Consider the following 25,015-nt stretch of genomic DNA (forward strand, 5'->3'; position numbering starts at 1 on the left):
TGTTACTTTTTTTTCTTTTAAACCAGCAATATTTGGTTTTACCAAAGGTCTTTGGGGAGGCCACATGGCTGAAGACCACACATACACAACTCATTGAACATGGATAGGTAGAGCTGATGTCTACATAGAACCTTCACCCCTACATTAAGGTCCCTTTGGTACTGAAAGGTTCTTTCTAGGCAACAAAAGAGAAATGTAAAGAACAACCCAGTCACAAATCATTAGATCTGCCATCTGCCCTACCTGCAAAATATGCTACGGCAATGATGCGACAAAGATTGTGAGACTAACCAACAAATATCTAATTTGGCTTTAGGGATTGCTCCATGAGATGGAACCGATATTGAACAGTCTTCATTACGTATTTGTAAAATAATTCAAATAGTCTTATTTCACTGTACTTTTGCCCATATACATCCCTCTGTTTTATTTGCTTTACATAAAATATTAAAATAAAATTTTGATAATTTCGAAAGGATTAACAGTGTTTTATGAATGCTGAACTTGGATATTAAATTGAATAAATTGGTTTAAATATTGCAATGTGTGTTGATGATTGCATAATTACTGCTGTATGATACAATACTAAAAAATGTGCTAAAGAATGTAAATTCTATGCAGTATTACTCTTCTGTAAAAATACTTTTAAATTCTTGAACATTTGTGTTTGTATTGTTTGTTTGTTTGTTTGTTTGTTTGTTTGCTGAGGGCTGTGTTTGTTGTAGCCCTCCCATCCAGCAGGACAGTATTTTCAAAGGAATGAAGGAACCATGTCTGTCACTACAAAAACATAGAGAGAAATATGGAACCTCTACTCTGGAACCCTGTTCTGAAGTCCTTCCATCTCTCCAGTCCTGGACATGACTCTCTCCTGACTGGGGTTGAGACTGGATGAAGAGACTTGAAATTTTCTCTCCATAGGACAAGGTTGTCAGGTCTTAGTTTTTCAGTTGTGGAATTCATTCTAGTATGAGATAAACTGTCTTCAGGGTGACTAGTAGTTAGCTGTTCCAGCTTTGACCTTGAAGCTCTGGGGAGACAGAGGTTTTGAGATCTCCCAAGATCAAATTCTTGGTGAGGGATGTTTTGCTATTAGGAATGTACAAGCCACTTATGATAAGCATACAGTATTCCTAGGCTGTACAGCAAATCCAAATGCTTGGGGAAAATTCCAGAATCAGCTATACACAAAGACATTCCAGAGACTTCAAGAATCTTTCAGCAATTTTTAAAAAACCCTGACCACAGCTATAATGAAAGCTGTGTCAGATAAAGAATTGAGATGAATATTAACTGAGTCCTTGCCATTTAACAATGCTAATACTGAATGCAACAGAATACTTATGCCATTAAAGTTCTGATCAGCTCCTTTGGAAGAATGGATTCAGTATATTAATGGCGCTGAGTCTCTTAACTGTAGTAAAGAGGCTTGGGTAGGAGAGGCAAATCCCAGAGGTGGATCAAGGCCCCAGGGTACCAAATACTTTAAATGTGGTAAACCAGGTCATATAAGTAAAAACTGGCCGGGCGGTGGTGGCGCACACCTTTAATCCCAGCACTCGGGAGGCAGAGCCAGGCGGATCGCTGTGAGTTCGAGGCCAGCCTGGGCTACCAAGTGAGCTCCAGGAAAGGCGCAAAACTACGCAGAGAAACCCTGTCTCGGAAAAAAAAAAACTGTACATGGGGTGCTCCTAGAAGAAATATTCCTTCTAGAAATAGCCCAAATGGGAGACACAAAACCTTCTGGATTATGTAGAAGATGCAGGAAAGACCAAGAATGGACCAATGATTGCAGATCAATAATAGATATATGAGGAAACCCTTTAACATTGGGAAATGCCTCAAGGGGCCTCTTGCAGGCCTCCAAACATAATGTGCTCCAAACATTTTCAGCCACTGTGATGGAAATTCCTCTCCAGGACAATTAAATAACCCAGTGTCTAGTGTAAAGAACAATACTGCACTGGATGATAGAACAGCTCTGATAGATAAATCAAAAGTTCCAAAGAATATAATAAAACAAATATTTTGGCAGACTTCCATAAATGAACAAAGACCAAAGCTTAGAATTCAAATTAATGGCATTGTTCTGGAGGGCCTGGTAGACATGGGTACAGATGTGACTATAATTACACCAAAATCACAGCACTTGAATTGGCCTCTTCAAGAGGTAGATGTCCAATTTCTAGGAATTGGACCCTATCTCAGATAAAGCAGAGTTCGAGATGGGTTGAATTCATAGGGCCAGAAGGACAGAGAGGAAGGCTGAAGACATACGAAACAAATGTAGCGGTGAATCTTTGGGGAGGACATCTGTTACAACAGTGGAATACCCAGATTAAAATTCCCACACTCTCAGAAAGGGAATACAGACCAATGCATGTTTCTAGAAATAATATCATAACATGCTATAAAAAAAAACAGTCACCAGCCATTCAGGCTGTACACAAACAGAGCACAACTACTGTTGAAGTCTCAGAAGTACCAAAACCCTTACCTTTAAAATGGTTAACTAATAAATTGTATGGGTTGGACAATGGCCTTTGACAAAAGAGAAGCTACAAGATTTAGAACAGCTGGTTCAAGCGTAGTTAAATGCTCAACTATTAAAGAATCTACCAGCCCTTGGAATACTCCTATATTTGTTATTTTTAAAAAGCCAGGTAATTGGAGAATACTGGCAGGTCAGAAACTATTAATAAAGTAATTCAGCCTATGGATTCCCTACAGACTGGGATACCCTTGTCCTTTCTGCTACCCAAAGAACAGCTTATTACAGTTATTGACTTAAAAGACTGTTTCTTTACCATACCTTTACAAGAAAATGATAGAGAAAAATTTGCCTTCATAGCACCTAACTATAACAATTCCCAGCCAATCAAGAGATATCAATGGAAGGTCCTCCCACAGGGAATGTTCAAGAGCCCTACCCTGTGCCAATATTTACTCCAAAAACCATTGGAGATAATTTGTGTGATGTTTCCACAATCCATAATTTATCATTATATGGACTATATCTTATTAGCTGATCCAAAGTTAGGCACATTAGAAAGCATGTTTGAAGAAGTAAGAAAGTTTTGCCTCTCTGTGGACTGCAAATTGCTCCTGAAAAAAATACAAAGATGAGATTCTATTGATTACTTAGGATATAAGCTAGAGCTACAGAAAATTAGACCCGATTTTACAACTAAGGAGAGATTAATTGCAGACTCTCAATGATTTTCAAAAATTGTTAAGAAGCATTTCCAATTTACTGGGTATCATGGGAATCCCTAAGATGCACTACAAAATTTGACTAATTCTCTAAAAGCAACAAAGAATTAAATAGAACAAGAGAATTATCGGCAAAAGCTAAAAAGGAATTTGCTCTAGTAGAAAAGACAATACAAGAAGTACATGTGGATCATATGAATCTGGAACTTAAATGCGTTCTGGTCATACTCCTGTCCAGACATACCCCCACAGGTATTTTGATTCACAGGTAAGATACTATATTGGAATGGATATTTCTACCACATAAACCAAGTAAGAAGTTAAAGACTTATATAGAAAAGATCTCTGATTTGATTCAAAGAGGAAAATTAAGACTTCACCAGTTGACAGAAATGGACCCAGCAGATAGTGCAGTACCTTTAACAAATAAGGAAATTTCCTCACCTTAGAAAGAGAATGAATACCAGCAGAGAGCCTGCAGTGACTTTTTGGGAGAGATTAACAACCATTATCCCAAAAGCAAAAGAACAGAATTCATAAAGATGACTGAATGGGTCCTTGCTCATGTTGTATGACAAAAGGCAATTTCTGAAGACCTCACATTCTATACTGATGCAAATAAATCAGGGAAAGCAGGATACAAATCAAGAGACTTAAGTGAAGAGCTTCAAAGTCCATACAACTCTGTGCAAAAAGCAGAAATGTATGCTATTCTTATGGTACTGATGGACTTCACAGAATCCCTCAATATAGTCACTGACTCACAATATGAAGAGAGAGTTGTTTTACATATTGAAACTGCTGAATTTATCCCTGATAATACAGACTTAACTTCATTATTCATACAATTACAGGAAATCATCAGAAAAGGGGACATCCTATATACATATATATATATCACAAATCAGATGCCATCCAGGTCTGCCAGGACCTCTAGAACAAGGTAATGATGACATTGATCAATTACTAATAAGGAAAATGCTAGAAGCCTCAGAATTTCATAAGAAACACCATGGAAATAGCAATGGTTTTGTTGTTAGTAACAAAGACCTGTCTGACTGTGTCTGTGCTTGAGGATGTCTGGAAGGGAGAACTTTTCTATGATGACTCTGCAAATGTTCTGAGAAAACATCTGAAAAGTGAGACATTTAGGAAGCTCCATAGATTCCTACCGGGTTATGGTCATTGCAGGAAAACAGAAATGATAAGACATGGAATTAGTTTGCAGCAGGCAACTGACCAGAAATTTTTTTTGGAAAATCGCCAACCAGGTTGTACAAGTACATGCCAGAAACAAACACATTTAGTCTCTCCACAATGTTCTGTTTTCTTGAATAACAATCAATACACAAATGTATGTGCAGAGGTTCCAGTTTGTATTATTTAAATTTACTTTATTGAAAAAATGTTTTTAAGCAATACACATTTTCCCTCTCCCAACTCCTCCCAGAAACTCTGCACCTCCCTACAATCTCCTCTCTCTCTCTCTCTCTCTCTCTCTCTCTCTCTCTCTCTCTCTCTCTCCCTCCCTCCCTCCCTCTCTCTCTCTCTCTCTCTCTCTCTCTCTCTCTCTCTCTCTCTCTCTCACACACACACACACACACAAACACACACACACACAATCACAAGAACACAAAACCAGAAATTAAAATCTACAAATAAATATTGACAACACAATAAAAATTGCCCAAACATACCTGTATAAGATAAAGACACTACAAAACATTGTTCTGTTGGTTTTGTTTTGTCCAATCCCTAGGCATGGGACTTCCCCTAAAGTGTGGTTATTAAAGCCAGTGAGACTTCACTGAAGAATAGTAATTTTTCCTTTGTTAGTGGGTACAATTTCTTGGTTAGGAACAAAAGCCCAAGTCCACTTCCTGCTCTCAGCACTGGGACCCATTTGGTTTGAAGCTATTTAAGCTCTACACTTGCTTGCACAGTCTCTGTGTGTTCATATGTGCATCAGTCCTAGTGTCTAGAGGACACTGTTTCTGTGGAGTCATCCATCACCTCTAACTCTGGCAATCTTTCCACCCCCTCCTCAGTACTGGTACCTCAGTCCCTAGGGGACAGTTTGCTGAAGACAACCCATTTAGGACTAAGTGCTCCTATATCTCTTCCTCTGTACATGTTGTCCATTTTGGCTCTTTAAAATAGTTCCCAACTACTGAAAGAAGTTCCTCTGATGATGAATGATTTGGCATTTTTTTGTGTGTATCAATGGGAATGTCATTAGGAATCATTTTATTGCTATATTCCATTATCAGAAGAGTAGTATTTGATTTTCCTCTAAGTCCATGACATTTCTACTTGGATTATTGGCCATGGGTCTCATCTCAGGGACTGGGCCTTAAATCCAATCGCAGAATGCTTGATGATATCACCAATGTTTGAGCCACCATTGCACCAGCATCTCTCAAAGGCAGGTCACCGTTGAGAGTCACAGGGTTTGTAGATAGATGATTAGTAACATTCTCCTCCAATAGCATGCAAAGTATCTTCCAGTATTCTGAATATTAGTCAATAGAAACAAGCCTCTAGTTAGACACCAGTTCTACTTCTCTGCATTCACTGAATCTATAGTGTTATCTTCAGTAATATGGTCTTATCATCAGTTTGTGGAGAGCAACCAATAGCCTTGGCAATATCCTGAGATACTTGGGGGGTAAAGGGTCCATGGGACTCCTATGTCCAAGACTCAACTTATGTGTGGTGATTCACTGATGCCCATCTTCCCCATATCCAGTTGTTAACTGAAGGCAAATTTTACAATAATTTGGAATCAACTGCTGTGGAGATTTGACACCAAAATCTGGGTAAAACAACTGATCTGATCCACCTGGCTTAGGCACCAGACACCCTTCATGTTTATAAAGCCAAACAAAGGCAGACACTCATTTCTGAACATCTGAAAAGGGACCTAGCAGATATAACAGGAAACCAGGGCTCTGAAGCTCAAAGTCAAGAGGAAACCCGAGAGGCTAGCAGGAAAAAGTGTGCCCCACTCACCACCACCCTGTCCTGTATTAGGAAGAAATGGAGCTGAGAACCAGTCTGAAATATTGTACAGCTGACAACCGAGGCTGTGTCTCTGTGCTGGCGAGCACAGTAGTATGTGGCAGTGTCTGCAGTGTCCACACTGGTGATCTTGAGGAATACCTGGTTTTTGGAGGTGTCCTTGGAGATTGTGAGCCTGCTCTTCAGGGATGGGTTGTAGTACTTATCATCATCCCACCAAATACGTGCCAGCCACTCCAGACTCTTTCCTGAGGGCTGGCGGATCCAATTCACACCCATATCAGAAGTGCTCAGTGAAAACCCAGAGAAAGAGCAGGTCAGACTGAGAGTCTGGGAGGGCTGCAACAGCCCAGGACCAGACTCCTTCAGGGTAACCTGGGCCAGGACATCTGTGGGGAATAGAAAGCAGAAGGTAAGGTTGGAACAGGGTGAGCATATGGAAGTTCATCCCTTAGAGCCTTGGCACTCACAGGCAGGGACAATCAGCAGCAGGAATGAGGAAGCAAGCCTGGCCATGGCTGCACACCAGTGAGTACCCAGGCCCAGCCCTGGCTTTTCAACCCAGGGTTGGGTGGAGCCAGCAGAGATTTCCATTCCCTCTCCAGGTGCTGACTCTGATGGTGGATTTAAGATTTAGGAATCAAGAAGAACCAGTCCATGATGGGGCACACAGGAGGCCTCTGGGGAGTTCATGTCTGCACCCCATAGAGAGTAGGTAACACATGAGACCAGGGTCCTCAGTACACAACACTTCCAGTGAGTCAAATGCAATGCAGCAAAGTTGAGAGAAGAGACCCTCGCTCTAACATGAAGGGTTCTGACACTGTCACTCGTCCAGGGTTTGTTACCCTGCATTTTTGCATGAAGCACACAAAGAGCTCAAAGTGTTGATGTTTCTGCCACATGCATGATGCACTGTGACTGGGGCTAAAAATGAGTTACTAAATGTGTCCTCTTAGTACATTTTTTTTTCACAAAATGGTACAGAGATTCTAGACTTCTTGTATAGGATAAGAGTATGTGCCATCTACTAGGTATTCTAGCCAGAAGGGAGAATTTCCTGTTAATTTCAAGGTTGATTTCTCTGTGTCCTTCAACCAACGTCCTTATCTACCAAGAAAATGCAAATTAAAACAAGTTTAAGTTTGGATTTTACCCCAGTAAGAATAACCATAAACAAGAAAGCAAATACAGGTAGGATATGGGAGAAGCCTAATTCTTATCCATGGTTGATGGAATTGTAAAGTAGCATAGTTACTTTAGAGATCATTTGGGAGGTTGCTTCAAAAAAATAAGAAATAGAACTGTGATATGTCTCAGTCATATAGCTCTCAAGCTTATACTCAAATCATTCTACATATTATTTCAGAGACACTTGTACATCCAATTTCATTGCTGCTGCATTCACAACAGCTGAGTAAATGGTAACAACATAGATGTCTAACAACAGACAATAGGTAATGATAATGTGAGACATAGACATTAGAATACTACTCCATGAAAAATAAAAGACCCAGGATAGCTAAAAGAATCCTATACGATAATGCAACCCTTGGAGGCATCACCATCCCTGACCTCAAACTCTACTATAGAGCTATAGTAATAAAAACAGCTTGGTACTGGTATAAAAACCGACATACGGACCAATGGAATCGAATTGAAGACCCTGACATTAATCCATGCACATATGAATACCTGGTTTTTGATAAAGGAGCCAAAACTATACAATGGAACAAAGAAAGTATCTTCAACAAATGGTGCTGGCATAACTGGATGTCAATATGTAAAAGATTACAAATAGATCCATATCTGTCACCATGCACAAAACTCAAGTCCAAGTGGATCAAAGACCTAAACATAAATCCAGTTACACTAAACTTAATAGAAAAGAAAATAGGAAGCACTCTTGAACACATTGGCACCAGAGACCAGTTCCTAAATAAAACACCAACAGCACAGACCCTGAGCACAACAATTAATAAATGGGACCTCTTGAAACTGAGAAGCTTTTGCAGGGCAAAAGACACAGTCAATAAGACAAAAAGACAGCCAACAGATTGGGAAAAGATCTTCACCAACCCCACATCTGACAGAGGATTGATCTCCACAATATATAAAGAACTCAAGAAACTAGACATCAAAGTACTGAACAGTCCAATTTAAAAAAATGGGCTAAAGAGCTAAACAGAGAATTCACAAAACAAGAACTACAAATGGCTGAAAGACATTTAAAGAAATGCTCAACATCCTTAATCATCAGAGAAATGCAAATCAAAACGACTCTGAGATACCACCTTACAGCTGTTAGAATGGCTACGATCAAAAACACCAATGACAACCAATGTTGGAGAGGATGTGGAGCAAAGGGAACACTCCTCCACTGTTGGTGGGAGTGTAAACTTGTACAACCACTGTGGAAATCAGTATGGCGGTTTCTCAGAAAATTAGGAATTGAACTACCTCAAGTCCCAGCCATCCCACTCTTGGGCAAATACAACAATGATTATTGTAGCAACATCACAATAACTAAATTATGGAAATAAACTATATGTCTGTCAACAGATTATTTCATCAAGAAGACATGTTTATATAAACATGTAGCCATCCTGATATCCAGCAAAATAGACTTCAAACTAAAATCAATCAAAAGAGATCAAGAAGGGCATTACATCCTCATCACAGGAAAGATCCACCAAGATGAATTTGCAGTTCTGAACATTTATACCAGAAACACAAGGGCAACCATATATGTAAAAGAAACATTACTAAAGCTTAAACCACATATAAAACCCCACACATTAATAGTGGAAGTTCTCAACAACCCACTTTCACCACTGGACAGACCTCCCAAATTGAAACTTAATAGAGAAATAAAGGACTTAACTGATGTCATGACCCAATTGGACCTAATAGATATCTACAGAACATTCCATCCTAACAAGAAAGAATATACCTTCTTCTCAGAACCCCATGGAACTTTCTCTAAAACTACATACTTGGTCACAAAGCAAATCTCAACAGATACAAAACAATTGGAATAACCTCCTGCATTCTATCAGACCACCATGGTTAAAAGTAAGATTTCAACAATAACAAAAACTACAAAAAACCTACAATCTCATGGAAACTGAAAATGCTCAACTCTATCACCAATGGGTGAAGGAAGAAATAAAGAAAGAAATTAAAGACTTCCTAGAGATCAACAAAAATGAAGACACCACATACCCAAATTTATGGGACACTATGAAAGCAGTGCTAAGAGGGAAATTCATAGCACTGAATGCCCACATAAAGAAGTTGGAGAAATCTCACACTAGTGACTTAACAGCACTCCTGAAAGCTCTAGAACAAGAAGAAGCAAAGTCTTCCAGGAAGAATAAACACCAGGAAATTATCAAAGGGAGAGGTGAACTCAGTAAAATATAAACAAAGAGAACAATACAAAAAATTAATGAAACAAAGAGTTGGTTCTTTGATAAAATAAAGAAGATATACAAGCCCTTATCCAAACTAACCAAAAGACACAGAGAGAGCATCCAAATTAACAAAATCAGAAATGAAAAGGGGGACATAACAACAGACATTGAGGCTATCCAGAGAATCAACAGGTCATACTTCAAAACCCTCTACTCCACAAAACTGGAAAATCTAAAAGAAATGTATAATTTTCTGCATAGGTACCACATACCTAAGTTAAATCAAGACCAGACAAACTACTTAAATAGTCCAATAACCCCTAAGGAAATAGAAACAGTCATTAAAAGTCTCCCAACCAATAAAAACCCAGAACCAGATGGTTTCAGCGCAGAATTCTACCAGATCTTCAAAGAGTTCATAACAATACTCTCTAAAATGTTCCACATAATAGAAACAGAAGGAACATTACCAAACTCCTTCTATGAGGCTACAATTACCCTGATTCCTAAACCAAACAAGGGTACAACAAAGAAAGAGACTACAGACCAATCTCCCTCATGAAAATTGATGCAAAAATACTCAATAAAATACTGGCAAACAGACTCCAAGAACACATCAAAACAATTATCCACTATGATCAAGTATGGCTTCATCGCAGGGATGCAAGGGTGGTTCAACATATGAAAGTCCATCAATGTAATACACCATATAAACAAACTCAAAGAAAAAACCACATGATCATCTCACTAGATGCAGAAAAGGCACTTGACAAAATCCAACAGCCATTCATTATAAAGGTCTTGGAAGGATCAAGAATACAGGGAACATACGTAAACATAATAAAGGCAATATACAGCAAGCCACCAGCCAACAGCAAATTAAATGGAGAATAACTCAAAGCGATTCCACTAAAATCAGGAACCAGGTGAGGCTGTCAACTCTCTCCATACTTATTCAATATAGTAATTGAGGTTCTAGTCAGAGCAATAAGACAACATAAGGAGATTAAGGGGGTACAAATTGGAAAGGATGAAGTCAAGCTTTCTCTATTTGCAGATGATACGATAGTGACGCCAAAGATTCAACCAAGGAACTGTTAAAGCTTATATACACCTTCAGCAACATAGCAGGATACAAGATCAACTCAAAAAATCAGTAGGCCTCCTATATACAATTGAAAAACAGGCTGAAAAGGAAATCAGAGATACATCACACTTTACAATAGCCACAAATGATATAAAATACGTTGGGGTAACACTAACCAAGCAAGTGAAGGACCTATATGACAAGAAACTTAAGTGCCTGAAAAAAGAAATTGAAGAAGATGTCAGAAAATGGAAAGATCTCCCATTCTCATGGATAGGCAGGATTAACATAGTAAAAATAGCAATCTTACCAAAAGCAATCTACAGATTCAATGCAATCCCCATCAAAACACCAACACAATTCTTCACAGACCTGGAAAGAATAATACTCAACTTCATATGGAAAAACAAAAAACCCAGGATAGCCAAAAGAATCCTGTACAATAAAACAACTTCTGGAGGCATCACGATCCCTGACCTCAAGTTCTATTATAGAGCTACAGTAATAAAAACAACTTGGTATTGGCATAAAAACCGACATGTGGACCAATGGAATCGAATTGAAGACCCTGATATTAATGCACACACCTATGAACATACAATTTTTGACAAAGAAGCCAAAAGTGTACAATGGAAAAATGAAATCATCTTCAAAAAATGGTGCTGGCATAACTGGATATCAACGTGTAGAAGACTGCAAATAGAACCATATCTGTCACCGTGCACAAAACTTAAGTCCAAGTGGATTAAAGACCTCAACATAAATCCATTTACTCTGAACCTGCTAGAAGAGAAAGTAGGAAGTTGTCTTGAACTCATTGGCATAGGAGATCACTTCCTAAATATAACACCAGTAGCTCAGACACTGAAACAATCAATCAATGGGACCTCTTGAAACTGAGAAGCTTTTATAGAGCAAAGGATATGGTCAACAAGGCAAAGCGACAGCCTACAGAATGGGAAAATGTCTTCACCAACCCCACATCTAAATGAGGACTAATATCCAGAATATGTAAGGAACTCAAGAAATTAGACATCAAAATGCCCAACAGTCCAATTAAGATATGGGCTATAGAACTAAACAGAGAATTCTCAACAGAGGAAACTCAAATGGCTGAAAGACACTTAAGGAATTGCTCAACATCCCTAATTATCACTGAAATGCAAATCAAAACAACTCTTAGATACCACCTTACGCCTGTCAGAATGGCTAAGAGCAAAAACACTGAAGACACCTTAGGCTGGAGAGGATGTGGAGCTAGGGGAACTTCCACTGCTGGTGGGAATGCAAGCTTGTACAACCACTTTGGAAATCAATATGGTGCTTTCTTAGAAAATTGGGAATCAATCTCCCCCAAGATCCATCTATACAACTCTTGGGCATATACCCAAGGAATGCTCAATCATACCACAAGGGCACTTGCTCAGCCATGTTCATATCAGCATTGTTTGTAATAGCCAGAACCTGGAAACAACCTACATGCCCTTCAACTGAAGAATGGCTAATTAAAACCTGGTACATATACACAATGGAATACTACTCAGCAGAGAAAAACAGTGGCATCATGAGGTTTGGAGGCAAATGGATGGATCTAGAAAAAAATCATCCTGAGTGAGGTAACCCAGACTCAGAAATACAGTCATAGTATGTACTCACTCATAGGATGATACTAGTTGTGGAACAAGGATGACTGGACTGCTACTCCCAAAAATAGGGAGTCTACCTGGAAAACAGGACCCCAAGAAAGACATGGGGATTGCCCAATGATGGAGAAATGGATGAGATCTACATGAACAGCCTGGACATGAGTGGGGGTAATGAAGGGCAAGGGTCGAGCGAAAGAGAGCTTGGGGGAGCAGGAGATCCCAGCTGGATCAAGAACAGAGAGGGAGAACAAGGAATAAGAGACCATGGTAAATGAAGACCACATGAGAATAGGAAGAAGCAAAGTGCTAGTGAGGCCCACAGAAATCCATAAAGATGACCTCACAATAGACAGCTGGCAATGGTTGAGAGACAGCCCGAACTGACCTACTCTGGTGATGGGATGGCCAAACACCCTAATTGTCGTGCTAGAAACGCCATCCAACGACTGAGGGATCTGGATGCAGAGATCCACGGCCAGGCCCTGGGTGGAGCTCTGGGAGTCCAATTGGTGAGAAAGAGGAGGGTATATATGATCGAGAATTGTTTAAACCAAGGTTGGATAAAGCACAGGGACAAATAGCCAAATGAATGGAAACAGATGAACTATGAACCAGTGGCTGAGGGGCCCCCAAGTGGATCAGGCCCTCTGAATAGGTGAGACATTTGATTGGCTTGATCTGTTTGGGAGGCAACTAGGCAGTGGGACCAGGTCCTGTGCTCATTGCATGTGTTGGCTGTTTGAAACCTGGGGCTTATGTATTGAATCTTGGCTCAGTCTGGGAGGAGGGGACTGGACCTGCCTGGACTGAGTCTACCAGGTTGATCTCAATCTTCTGGGAAGTCTTTGCCCTGGAGGAGATAGGAATGGGGGGTGGGCTGGGGGAAGGGGAGGGGGAAGAGGAGGGGGCAAGAAGGGGAGAACAAGGGAATCCATGGTTGATATGTAGAATTAAACTACATTGTAAAATAAAATAAAATAAAAAAACTGTAAAAAATTTTTAATTTTAAAAAAGCTTGGTATTTGAATAAAAATCAACATGTGGACCAAAGGAATCCTATTGATGATCCTGACATTAATCCACATACCAATGAACATCTGATTTTTTTTTTACAAAAAATCAAATCTGAAAATGAAAAAGGGAGAGAGCAATCTTATACATGTTGATGTCCAGTTTTGCCAGCACCATTTGTTGAAGATGCTTTCTTTTTTCCATTGTACAATTTTGGCTTTTTCATCAAAAATCAGGTATTCGTAGGTGTGTAGATTAATGTCAGGGTCTTCAATTCGATTCCATTGTTCATTATGTTGGTTTTTATGCCAATACCAAGTTGTTTTTATTACTGGAGCTCCATAGTAGAGCTTGATATCAGGGGCAGTGATGCCTCCAGAGGTGGATTTGTTGTACAAGATTCTTTTAGCTATCCTGGCTTTTTTGATTTTCCAAATAAACATCTTCAGTAATGTGGCAGGATACAATATTAACTCAAAAAAATTATTAACCCTCCTATATACAAATGATAAACAAGCTGAGAACAAAATCAGAGAAACATCACCCTTTACAACAGCCACAAATAATATAAAATACCTCAGGGTAACTCTAAATAAGCAAGTGAAAGACCTGTAATGACGAGAACTTTAAGTCTCTGAAGAAAGAAATTGAAGAAGATGTCAGAAAATGGAAAGATCTCCCATGCTCATGATAGGAAGGATTAACATAGTAAAAATGACAATCTTACCAAAAGCAATCTACACATTCAATGCAATCCACATCAAAATCCCAACACAATTCTTCCCAGACCAGGAAAGAACAATACTCAACGTCGTTTATTTTTGTGTATTTAAAGTGAAACAGTTATATTTAGGTAAGCTCAAAATCCCAAAGGAAGCAATGCCTTAGCCACCCTCTGCACCTGCTCCTGGGCTGACCCTGAATTCCGTGTGCTGTGCACCCACTGCTGGAGATGAGCTCCAGTGCTCTTCCTGAGCACACTGCAGGGAGTATTATGTGTCTGACAGTGATGTTCCTCAATGTGTTCATCACAGTAATATGGGGCTGTCTCTCTACTAACACAGAAGTCAGCCTTGAGGACAGCTCTTCCTTAGATGTGTTTCTGGAGGTGGAGATGAAGCTGAAGAAGAATGAGCTGTTTTCTGTGACTTCATAATAACCTCTTTCTCCCAGTAGTACAGATTCTTCTGGGGAAAACCCAACACCAGTATGTATCAGAGTGTGATGGAGTAACCAGGGGTAGTGCAGGTAAGGACCAGATCTCTGAGGGCTTCACCTGGACAAGTGTGAACAGTGGAAGTAGAACCTAGAGACAAGGAGAATTGGCCCCTGTCAGTCACTAACAGTGACAAGTTCTCCAGATTTCCTAGCAATTCCTCAAGATCTAACCATGGTGACAATGGTATACTCATTTCTGATACTTTAAGTCACAATCTGCCTTGGTTAAAAAAAATCAATATATGTGCTCATAAACAAAAACATGCACAGAATGAATTTATAATTTGGACATGGCAATATTTAGTTCTTTTTTTAAACAGACCCATGAATGACAGACACTGATACTGAGAACTTGTCACCAAGCTCATGAATTGACCCAACAGTCTTATCTTCTAACCACACCACTGCCTTCCCCAGAGACTTTAAGCCTACATGAGCAGACTGCTGTGATCATCCATGTAATGAGTCTGCACTTTCCCCTGGAGATTAGGAGCATATTTACATGTTGGAAGCCCTGTAATTACAGGTAGGAATGGACAGAACCCAGTTCCTCCTGATGCTCCCATGATGTTGGCTGATTTCTGTCGGGCTTGCATAGGATATTTCAAGCAGCATTTTAAATTCAACATAGGATTGAAAAGATTCTACCATATAATTAACCAAGGGAAATCATCCTCACCTGATGGAGTCTGCATGATTATGTACTAGATTACTAGCTGATATTTAAAAGATTGACCCACCAGAAATGTGACAGAGGACAAAACTCATACCCAGGGTGGGAAGGATTGCTGTGTTTTGAATAGATGGCTGCTTCTTACTGTAAATTTCCTGTGCGATGCCATGGCCTTCACCACTGAAACAGCTTGGGCACTTTCCATAATCTTAGCAGTGATTTCTTCATTTGTTGGGCACAATAATTCCTATGTACCGATAGAAGGATGACTTCTACATACACTGTGTAATTCTGGTGAGAAAAACAAGTCACAGACTCAAATATTTGTTCCACAGTCTGATAAAAACTTAGAGGTCTGTTCTCTAAAATTATCTTTATGACAGGACAATTTGGCCAGACAAGGTGTTTATACAAAAAGATCACAAATGGGACATTCGCAGATAGGCTAAAGGACAGAATTGCAGCATTTGTTGAATCAAAGCCCCTTTTGAGATAATAAGAACAGTGTGTCCTGAAAGTACGCTGCAGATAATAGGAAGCACAACTCAACTCTCCCTGCTTCTACCTCAGAAGGCTATTAACACTTTCCCCTCAGTTTATTGATGCAAGATTTTAGCTTAGGAGACTAACTGTTTATGTTTTAGCCCTGAGATCTGTGTGATTAACAGACAGACGACATTAACCAATTGACCAGCTCCAGAAAGAGCTATTTTTCTCACATGGTCACAGTGGGAATGAACACCACAGATGGCCAGAGTGGCTGGAAGGAGCCAGGCTCCAGATTTGTACAAAATAGTTAAAGGTCCTCTCTTTGTCTAACTACTTAGGGTAAAAGATGTATTTTTTAAATCTGAAAGGTTCTTTATTGACAGTTAATATTTGCAAATATGCTGATGTGAATAAAATGCTGCATGCTCCCCCACCCCAACAGTTTACAGGCTGCCATGGTTACACTGATGCTGTTTCCTTAACACAGTTACATTCCTAGCATGCAGGGGGAGAAATGGTGTTTGCTGAGCCTTGCCTTTTTTGTATTTTATTGATCACAGACTTTTAGCTTATGTATTTAGTCACACTTAAGAATGTATAGTAGTACCTGAATTCCCTTTTCCCTTCTCAGATTTCTCTATTGATTTAGTCTCTCCTCTTTGGGACTCCTTCTCCTTTAAGAGATTGTTGGATCTTTTTACAAGCCACACCTGCCACCAGCCATGAAAATAGCTGATGAGTATTGCTTTGTATAATTCTTACCTGTTTTATGACCCTGAGAGAAAAAAAAACACGCCTTGTAACCTTTCTATTGCCAAAGACTTGCTGTTGTATGTGTATATAAACTGAAAGCTTCTGAAACTCCAACAGAACAATGGAGACGTGACTGGAACTGCACAGGTGTGAGTTTTTCCATCAGATTAGAACTATCCTAGTTCCCTCCACTTCACTGTGGCTTCTGACCTGAACCCTGGAGGTGCTCTTAGAGAGCTGGACTCCAAGGCCACCATTACTCACTGTGGGACATTCCTAGTAAGATGCCATCCATACTAGTCACACACATCGGATTTGTTGTTGGATGGGTTGTCTGCTAGATTAACATTAGTAGTCACTGTTCAACAAAGGGACATCTCACAGATTTTACTCTAAGGGGATTTCCCTAATGGCACATTCCATCTTGGTTATGGTTCAGTAATTTATCCAAAATCAAGTGCTCTACAGGAGCAGGCTGAACCCCATGTAGATGGGCTGTGGGAGAGGATGGTGTCTCAATGCAGGTCTGTGCTCTGTGAAGGGCTTGTACTGTAGACAGGGTATCATGAATGGGAAGGCTGTGAATATTGGGTCAAGGATTAACTCTAAAATTCTAGATTTTACAACCTTTCAATTCCACCATTAATATGAGCCAGCTCTTCAGATAAATTCTGTGAAATGAAAATGGAAGAGAAAATCATCTGTCTTATCAGGAATTATATTTAGAAACTATCTCTTTCAAATTTTTCCATACATGTTTTCTCTTGTTGAAAATAAAATTTTTTCCGTACAATATATTCTGATTACAGTCTCCCCTTCCTCCTGGTTCCTCCCACCTCCCCTCATATCCTGAGACACACCCTTTCTGTCTCTCATCAGGAAATATACAGCCATGTAAGGATTAATAACATAAGAATGTAAGAAAAATAAAAAATGAACAAATTGCAACAGGACAAAACAACCAAATGAGCTAAAGAAAAAGCCCAAGAAACACATAGCGATGCAGACACACATGCATTCACACACTTGGGAATCCCATGAAAACCCAAAAGTGGAGGCCATAGTATATACACAAAGAACCTGTATGATGAATCAAATAAACAAACAAAACAGTGCCCTGATTCAACATTACAAGCCAAAGAACCACCAAAGTTGCCCATGAGTTGACTTTGTGTTGTCCATTTACTGTGTGACATGGGACTACACTTGAGAGTGGTCTTTTTTCCCATGAGACTCCCTCTGAGAAAACTAATTTTTCATTTGCAAGTGGCTATTAAAATTTCCACATGCTCAAAACATCTCTAAAATATTGAATCAGTTGTGGTAGAAGAATATGCTCACATTATCATGAACATAGGAACATTTGTGTATTTGATGTCAATTTAAAACTGCTCATTCTTTGAGTCTTAGAGGCAGAATGACCAGGAACTTCTGAATATAGTAACAATAAATTTTATAACCAAAGGAGCCAGGTCAGGAGCTGAGAATCCACATTCCAAGCACATAGGAAGGACATTGCCCAGAGCACACAGTGAGCCATGCCCGAGCTCCAGAAGATGGGCTGAGCTCTGAGTTTAATGCACAGTGGTCAGAACTAGAATTATCTAATTGAACAGAGAATCAGAAGATACAATGATGTAATATAGTAATGTAAAAAAAGAATTTGATTAAAAATTCAATTATCACTTCTTAGCCTTTTCTTTGCAGTCCTCAAGAGGGGTTTGGGCAACTCGGAGTGATTACCTATGACTGATCCTGGCCCCAGTTCCTCTTGGGTCCCTCTGAATTACTAACACTGTTCCAATTGAGAGTCTGTTCTAACCTCAATATGAGGGAAAAGACTACTCAAGGTTCCTGAGCTTCCCCAGAACTGATCCTGGTGACCACAGAGAACCACTTTTGTCCTCATAAATACTTTCTGCATTTTGTTCAGGTACTACTAGGTGACATATTTGGTTTAAGAATGTTGGTCAAATCCGGATTCATTATTTTTAGAGACATGATCAATTCCTAGAGTCTATAATTATAAAGAGGACCCCTAGAAAAGCATCAGATGGAGAGGGCACCCAGATAACACAGAAAAATATCATTTATGTCTGAACCTTCATCTAAACTGACATGGGCTCTGGCTGTGCTGAGAGCCCTCTGCTGGTCATGGGTACCTGGCAGGGAAGTTTTTGTCTGGGCTCACACTGAAGACTCCTCACTGTGCCTTGCACAGTAATAAGTGGCTGTGTCCTCAGTTTTAAGATTGTTCATTTGCAGGTAGACCATGCTTTGGGAATCAACTCTGGAGATGGTGAATCTGCCTTTCACTGAATCGGCATAGTAGGTTGCATAATTGTAACTTTTACTGCTTATGCTAGCAACCCATTCAAGACCCTTCCCTGGAGCCTGGCGCACCCAGAACATGGCATAGTCACTGAAGGTGAATCCAGAGGCTGCACAGGAGAGTTTCAATGACCCCTTAGGCTGCACCAATCCTCCACCAGACTCAACCAGCTGCACCTCACAATGGACACCTGCAAACAGAGAGGATCCTGATCAAGAAACTGTCACACGTCTCTACTGTCTCTCACACTCTTATACACTCACTCAGTATCCCTTTTCTCCATAAAATACCTTTTAAAAGAACAACAAAGAAAACCCAGTGCAGCCCGAATCCCATGTTGAATGTTCTGTTTCCAGTGCTGATCACCAAATGGTAAAGCAGGGCTAGAATTCTCTGCCTGAACTGCAGGGTCAGGTCAGGGCTGGTTTTCATGGGCAGAGGAAGGCCATATTTGCATATACTCCTGCATATCTTATGGTCTGATGTGGGAGCCTTTGGGGCAGCAGTTAATGGTGCAAATGTCTGAGAGAAAATGAAGTAGTGAGGATCATGATTTCATTAAATATTATTCATTATGTGTCTGTAATAAAAGTTCCATAACCATAGTTATTTTTGTGCTTTTTTTCACATGCACTCTTTACTACTTATCTTACCAAATATTAGACAATAATTTCATAAAGGTTTAAAAAAATAAAAATTACAATTTGAAGAGAGGAATTACTGTAAAGGTCAATGAATAGCGAAGTATACATTAAATTACAGTAACAAAACTGGGCTGGGGACAGCGTGGGGGGAAAGTTTGACATGCACAAGAACCCAGGTTTTATCCTCGTTATAGAATACATGCATACATATTGATATATAAAATCTTGGCAGAGGAATCTCAAATGGTGGGGAAGCACCTTAAAAAATGTTCAACATTCTTAGCCATTAAAATGACTCTGAGATTCCATCTTACACCTACCTGTCAGCATGGTTAAGATCAAAAATACAAGTAACAGCTCATGCTGTTGAGGATGTGGAGCAAAGGGAACACTCTTCCACTGCTGGTGAGAGTGAAAAACATGTACAGCCACTTCAGAAATCAATATGGCAGTTTCTCAGAAAATTGGAAAACAATCTACCTCAAGACCCAGCTCTACACTCCTGGGCATATACACAAAGAATACTCCACCCTACTACAAGAACACTTTCACAACTATGGTCATAGCTGATTTATTTATATCAGCCAGAATCTAGAAACAAACTAGATGTCCCTCAACCAAAGAATTGTTAAAGAAATTGTGGTACATATACACAATGGAGTATTGCTCGGCTATTAAAAACAATGACATCATGAAATTTACAGGTAAAAGGATGGAACTTGAAAAATCATTCTGAGTGAGGTAACCCAGACCTAGAAAGACAATCATGGTATGTACTCACTCATGAATGAATATGATCTGTAAAGGATAACCACGCTACAATCCACAGACTCATAGCTGCTAAGGGGAGCTAAAGGGGGATCATATGGATCTCCATGGGAAGGGGAAATAAAATAGTCATCATGGTGGAGATGGGGCTTAAGTGGGACATGAACGGGATGTATCAAGTGTGGGAAGGATGGAGGGAGAGAGTACTGGGAGAAACAACTGGAATTGATGGGGCATCTCGGGGATAAGCTAGAAACCTAACACAATGGAAATTCCCAGAAGTATATGAAGCTGACCCCTAGATGAAACCCCTAACAATGAGGGATGGAGAGCTTGAACTGACAATCTCCTGTAACCAGGTAAGATTTTAAGTGAAAGGAATGAGTCATCAACACATCCACAAAACCTTCCACCTACAGTTTGTCCTGTCTATAAGATGTGCTAGGGTATGGGTTGCAGAGCAATTGTGGGAGGATAGAAAAATGATTGATCCAGCCTGAGACCCCATGTCAGAAGAGGGAGCCCAACCTTGACACTGCTTAGAGGGCCAGGACACAGAGGGTGGATAGCCTGAAGCCTAGAATAGAACGAAACGGGACTGGCAAAAAAACAAAAACAAAAAAAACAATGAAATTATTTCTAATGGTATTATGCTATACTCATAGATTGATTCCTAGCCCAAATGTCATCAGAGAGAATTCTTCCAGCAACTGATGGAAACAGATGAAGAGACACGCAGTCAATCATTAGGCAAATTTGGCGATACTTCAGAAGAGGGGGAGGGAGAATTATAGGCGCCCGAGGGATCAAGGCCACCATTAAAAAAACCACAGAATCAACTAACCTGGCATCATAGATGCTTAGAGAGACTTAACAGACAACCAGAGAGCCAGCATCGGACTTACCTAGACCCTATGCATAATTTACAGTTGTGTATGTAGCTTGGTCTTCTTGTGGAAATCCTAAACTTAGGAGCAAGGGCTGTCTCTGACTCTTTTGCTTTTTTTTTTGTCTCTGGCTTTTGGGATCATTTTCCTCATACTAACTTGCCTCATCATCTTGATATGCCATGTTTTGTTGATATCTATGGAGAGGCCTGCTCTCCTCTAAATAGAAATGGAGGAGTGAATGGGAAACAAAGGGAGACGGGGGTAGGGATTGGGGGAGAGGAACAAGGGGAGACAGCAGTCGGTTTGTTTATATATATATATATATATATATATATATATATATGTATATATATATATATGTATATATATATGCCATATTGAAATGAGTCATGAAAGGTAAATAAACATATATCTGTAAATGATATAGAATCCATATGGCATAAAAAATTAAAGTAGAGATACTGGGAGTGAACAACGTGGACTATGGAGTAAGGGAAACATAAATTATAATGCTATTTCTATAACAAAAAGTCTGGAAATAATGAACAGTTCATAGTTTCCTAGTTTTGTATTTGATACTTTCTTTTGTTGATGGAACAATTTTGTGTTCAAATTTTGGTGTGCTTTTATGGATCTGCTGTTATAGTACTGTTATCAAGAATAACAAATTTAAGAAAATTGTAGGAAAAATTAGTGAGATGTAGATAAACTTGTCATTTCGTTATTAGTATATTCTCAGTGGTTGTTCTGATTGTGCTCTACAGTTATGTGAGATATGTGCTTTCAGAAAGCTGCGTCAAAAGCACATGGATAAGATTTGTATTTTCTATTGACGTGTGTGTCTTTGGACAGAAGCACCTGCATGTATGGACAGTGCTGCCCACAGAGGGTATGAATTATTAATGGAACACCACTGTGCTGGGCACATGATAACTCCCTATGAGGTCATGGTCAGAGAGGCCCAACAGGTGCTGAGAATAGTGTGAGGCATCTAACTTCATAGATAGTTCTTATTCATGAGAAAGACTTTTAAAACTGAATGGATTGTAAGAGACAGAAAGGGTGGATGACTCTAAGGAAGCAGTGTCTTCTAGACACAACAGGATTGATGGATGCACGTATAAACTCACAGAGACTGAGCATGCAGAGGACCTGAACCAAGTCAAGCCGGATGGGTACCAGTGTTAACAGAGGACATGGACACAGGCTCTCACCCCCAATGATAAAGCTTCTACAATTGACACTTGCTTGCAAAGAGATACTATTGTTCACCAATGGAGTCTCCTTGGGCATATTGTGTCCACTTAAGAGTAGACACACGTCCAGCAAAAATTATCATGTAGATAGTCAACAAAAACTATCTCTGTGGTACTTTTTCCCCTGAGGCCAATCTGTTTTCTTTTTTCTTTTTTTACTTTTTTATTAGTATTAAGAGATTTTTCTATTCAGTTTCCATATCAACCACAGATTCCCCTCATCTGCCTCCTCCTGCCCCCCAGGCTTCCCCTTAAACCCACACCCCCATTCCCACCCCCTCCAAGGCAAGGTTTCCCTTGGGGAATCAGCAGAGCCTGGTACATTCAGTTGAGGCAGGTCCAAGGCCCTCCTCCCTGCACCAAGGCTGCAAAAAGTGTCCCACCGTAGACACTGGGCTCCAAAAAGCTGGCTCATGCATCAGAGACGGGTTGGATCCCACTGCCTGTCTGGAGACCCCGTAAACAGTTCAAGCTAAACAATGGTCTCACCTATCCAAAGGGCCTAGTCTAGTACCATGGGGGCTCCTCAGCTATTGGATCACAGTTCTTGCATTTCCACTAGTTTGTCTGGCTGTCTCTGTACATTTTCCCACCATGCTCTCTCTCCTCTTTCTCATAGATTGGACTCCTGGAGCTTGGCCTGGCTCCCAGCTGTGGATCTCTGCATCTGCTTTCATCAGTCCTAAGATGAGGGCTCTATGATGACAGTTAGGGTATTCAGTCATCTGATCACCAGAGTAGGCAATTTAAGCACCCTCTGGACTATTGTCAGTAGTCTAAGGTGGGGGTCAGCCTTGTGGATTCCTGGGAACTTCCCTAGCACTCTTTCTCCCTATTCCCATGATGTCTTCATTTATCAGGGTGTCTCTTTCCTTGCTCTCCCACTCTGTCCCTGTTCCCTTCCATTACCCTCCCTCACTCCCAGTTTGCTCATGTAGATCTCATCGATGTCTCCTTTGCTGGGTGATCCCTGTGTCCTTCCTAGGGTTCTCCCTGCTAGCTGGCCTCCCTGGAGCTGTGGGTTGCAGTCTCTGGTACTTTTGTAAATATTTTACTCAGATCACATTGTCCGTGCATTTTCTTTAAGTCTTACTGCTCTTTTGCCTATACATCATGGTTTCACAGCGGTGTGTTTTTATCAGTTTTGTGGGCATGTGTTTCTTTTTTTCTTCTTTTCTAATGTCTTTTATTTTAATCTTCCTTGTTTGCCTATTTGTTTGATTTCTACAAAGAGAAAGAAACAGTGTGGTGTTGGGTGGATAGGGAGGTAGGAAGGATCTAGAAGGAGTTGGAGAAAGGCAATCCATGATCAGAATGCATTGTGTGAATTTTCTTTATGAGAATTATAAAAATGTATTAAAATAAACAAGAATAAACAAACCTGTGAAGAGTTTAACAAAAAAAAAATCTGTACTGTGTCTGAACATGGAAACATCACACTTCAATCACAACAGGTGTAGGTCAGCTAATAGACTTTAAGAAAGGAAATCATACAGGATACAGAGTCCCCTCCACACCCTGCCTCTTCTCTCCTCTGGGGATTCTTGGCTCCATTGTGCCCCTGCTGCTTCTGAGCTCCCCTGCAGTTTGGTTTGTCATGGCTTACCTGAAGCTGCACTATCTTGAGCAGTAGTAACATCCCTGCAACTTCAGTGCTCACAAAGCTCAGCTGCAGTGGTAAATGGCTTTGTTTATGGAGACATGCTGACTGCATGTTTCAGAGACTGTTTTTATGCTGTGCTATTATTGCGACCAATGTCCCTGCCAAAGCCAGGGTCCTCCCAGATGTCAGTTGCATCCAGCTCTAGCAGTTCCCATTGTAATTACACGACAACAGGAATAACAGCGTCTTTTCTGCCTTCATCAGGCTATACCTGGGGCAGAGCACCTGAAGTCAGAGAATCAAAGAATCTTCTGCTCAGTTGCAGCCCCCTGAATCCACGTTTGAATTCCTGGCACACTCAGATGCAGGAGTCAACAGAAAGAGGAGGCACTTCCTTGGTACTCACAGATCAATTAACAACTCTAAAAAAATATATTATATTGAAAAGGAAGTAGAAATAAAGCAAATTTACACTGTAAATCAATCTATTCCCTGTATTCCAGTTGAGGGAGTAGAGGACATCAGGACATTGACAAGGATCTTTGTAGATGGAGGTATATGTCCTTAGACAGCTTTATCTCTAACTTTTCAAGTTCAAGGTGCTCTTATTCTTAGACAGGGAATATGTTAGTAAAGCTTTTCAGAAACTGAATGTTTTCACTCCTGAAAGATGGATTTGGAAGGTGTTCCCAGGAATGAGGGAAGCTAATAGAACTATGTACAATTTTGTTTGCATGTCAGTATAAATCTCTGAATTGTAGCTACACATATTAAAACAAAAATATATGCTGCAGAGAGTCAGCATACTCCTTTTTATTTTGCTCTAACGTCAAGATAATGACTCAGATGCACCTAATGTTGCAGGAGAGAAGCAGCTGGAACTAGTCAGTTGTATGGCTTCTCTTCTATCACTTGACAGAATCAATATAATATTCTGTGAACTATGAATCCACAGGAAAACACCCTCAAAGCAACACATGTTTCTCTTTACAGAT

General features: G+C 40.0%; 1 pseudogene and 1 gene segment (V, D, J or C); both read right to left on the minus strand.

Moving 5' to 3' along the window:
• Positions 1-6,177: 6,177 nt before the first annotated feature.
• Positions 6,178-6,750, minus strand: LOC114688569. The segment is given in 2 exon segments: positions 6,178-6,623; positions 6,705-6,750. Coding segments are annotated over 2 exon segments (492 nt in total).
• An 11,885-nt stretch (positions 6,751-18,635) lies between these two features.
• On the minus strand, positions 18,636-19,247 carry LOC119089088 (annotated as a pseudogene).
• Between the last annotated feature and the right edge of the window lie 5,768 nt (positions 19,248-25,015).

Source organism: Peromyscus leucopus, chromosome 14 (assembly GCF_004664715.2).
Source record: "Peromyscus leucopus breed LL Stock chromosome 14, UCI_PerLeu_2.1, whole genome shotgun sequence".
NCBI classification, from domain to species: Eukaryota; Metazoa; Chordata; class Mammalia; order Rodentia; family Cricetidae; genus Peromyscus; species Peromyscus leucopus.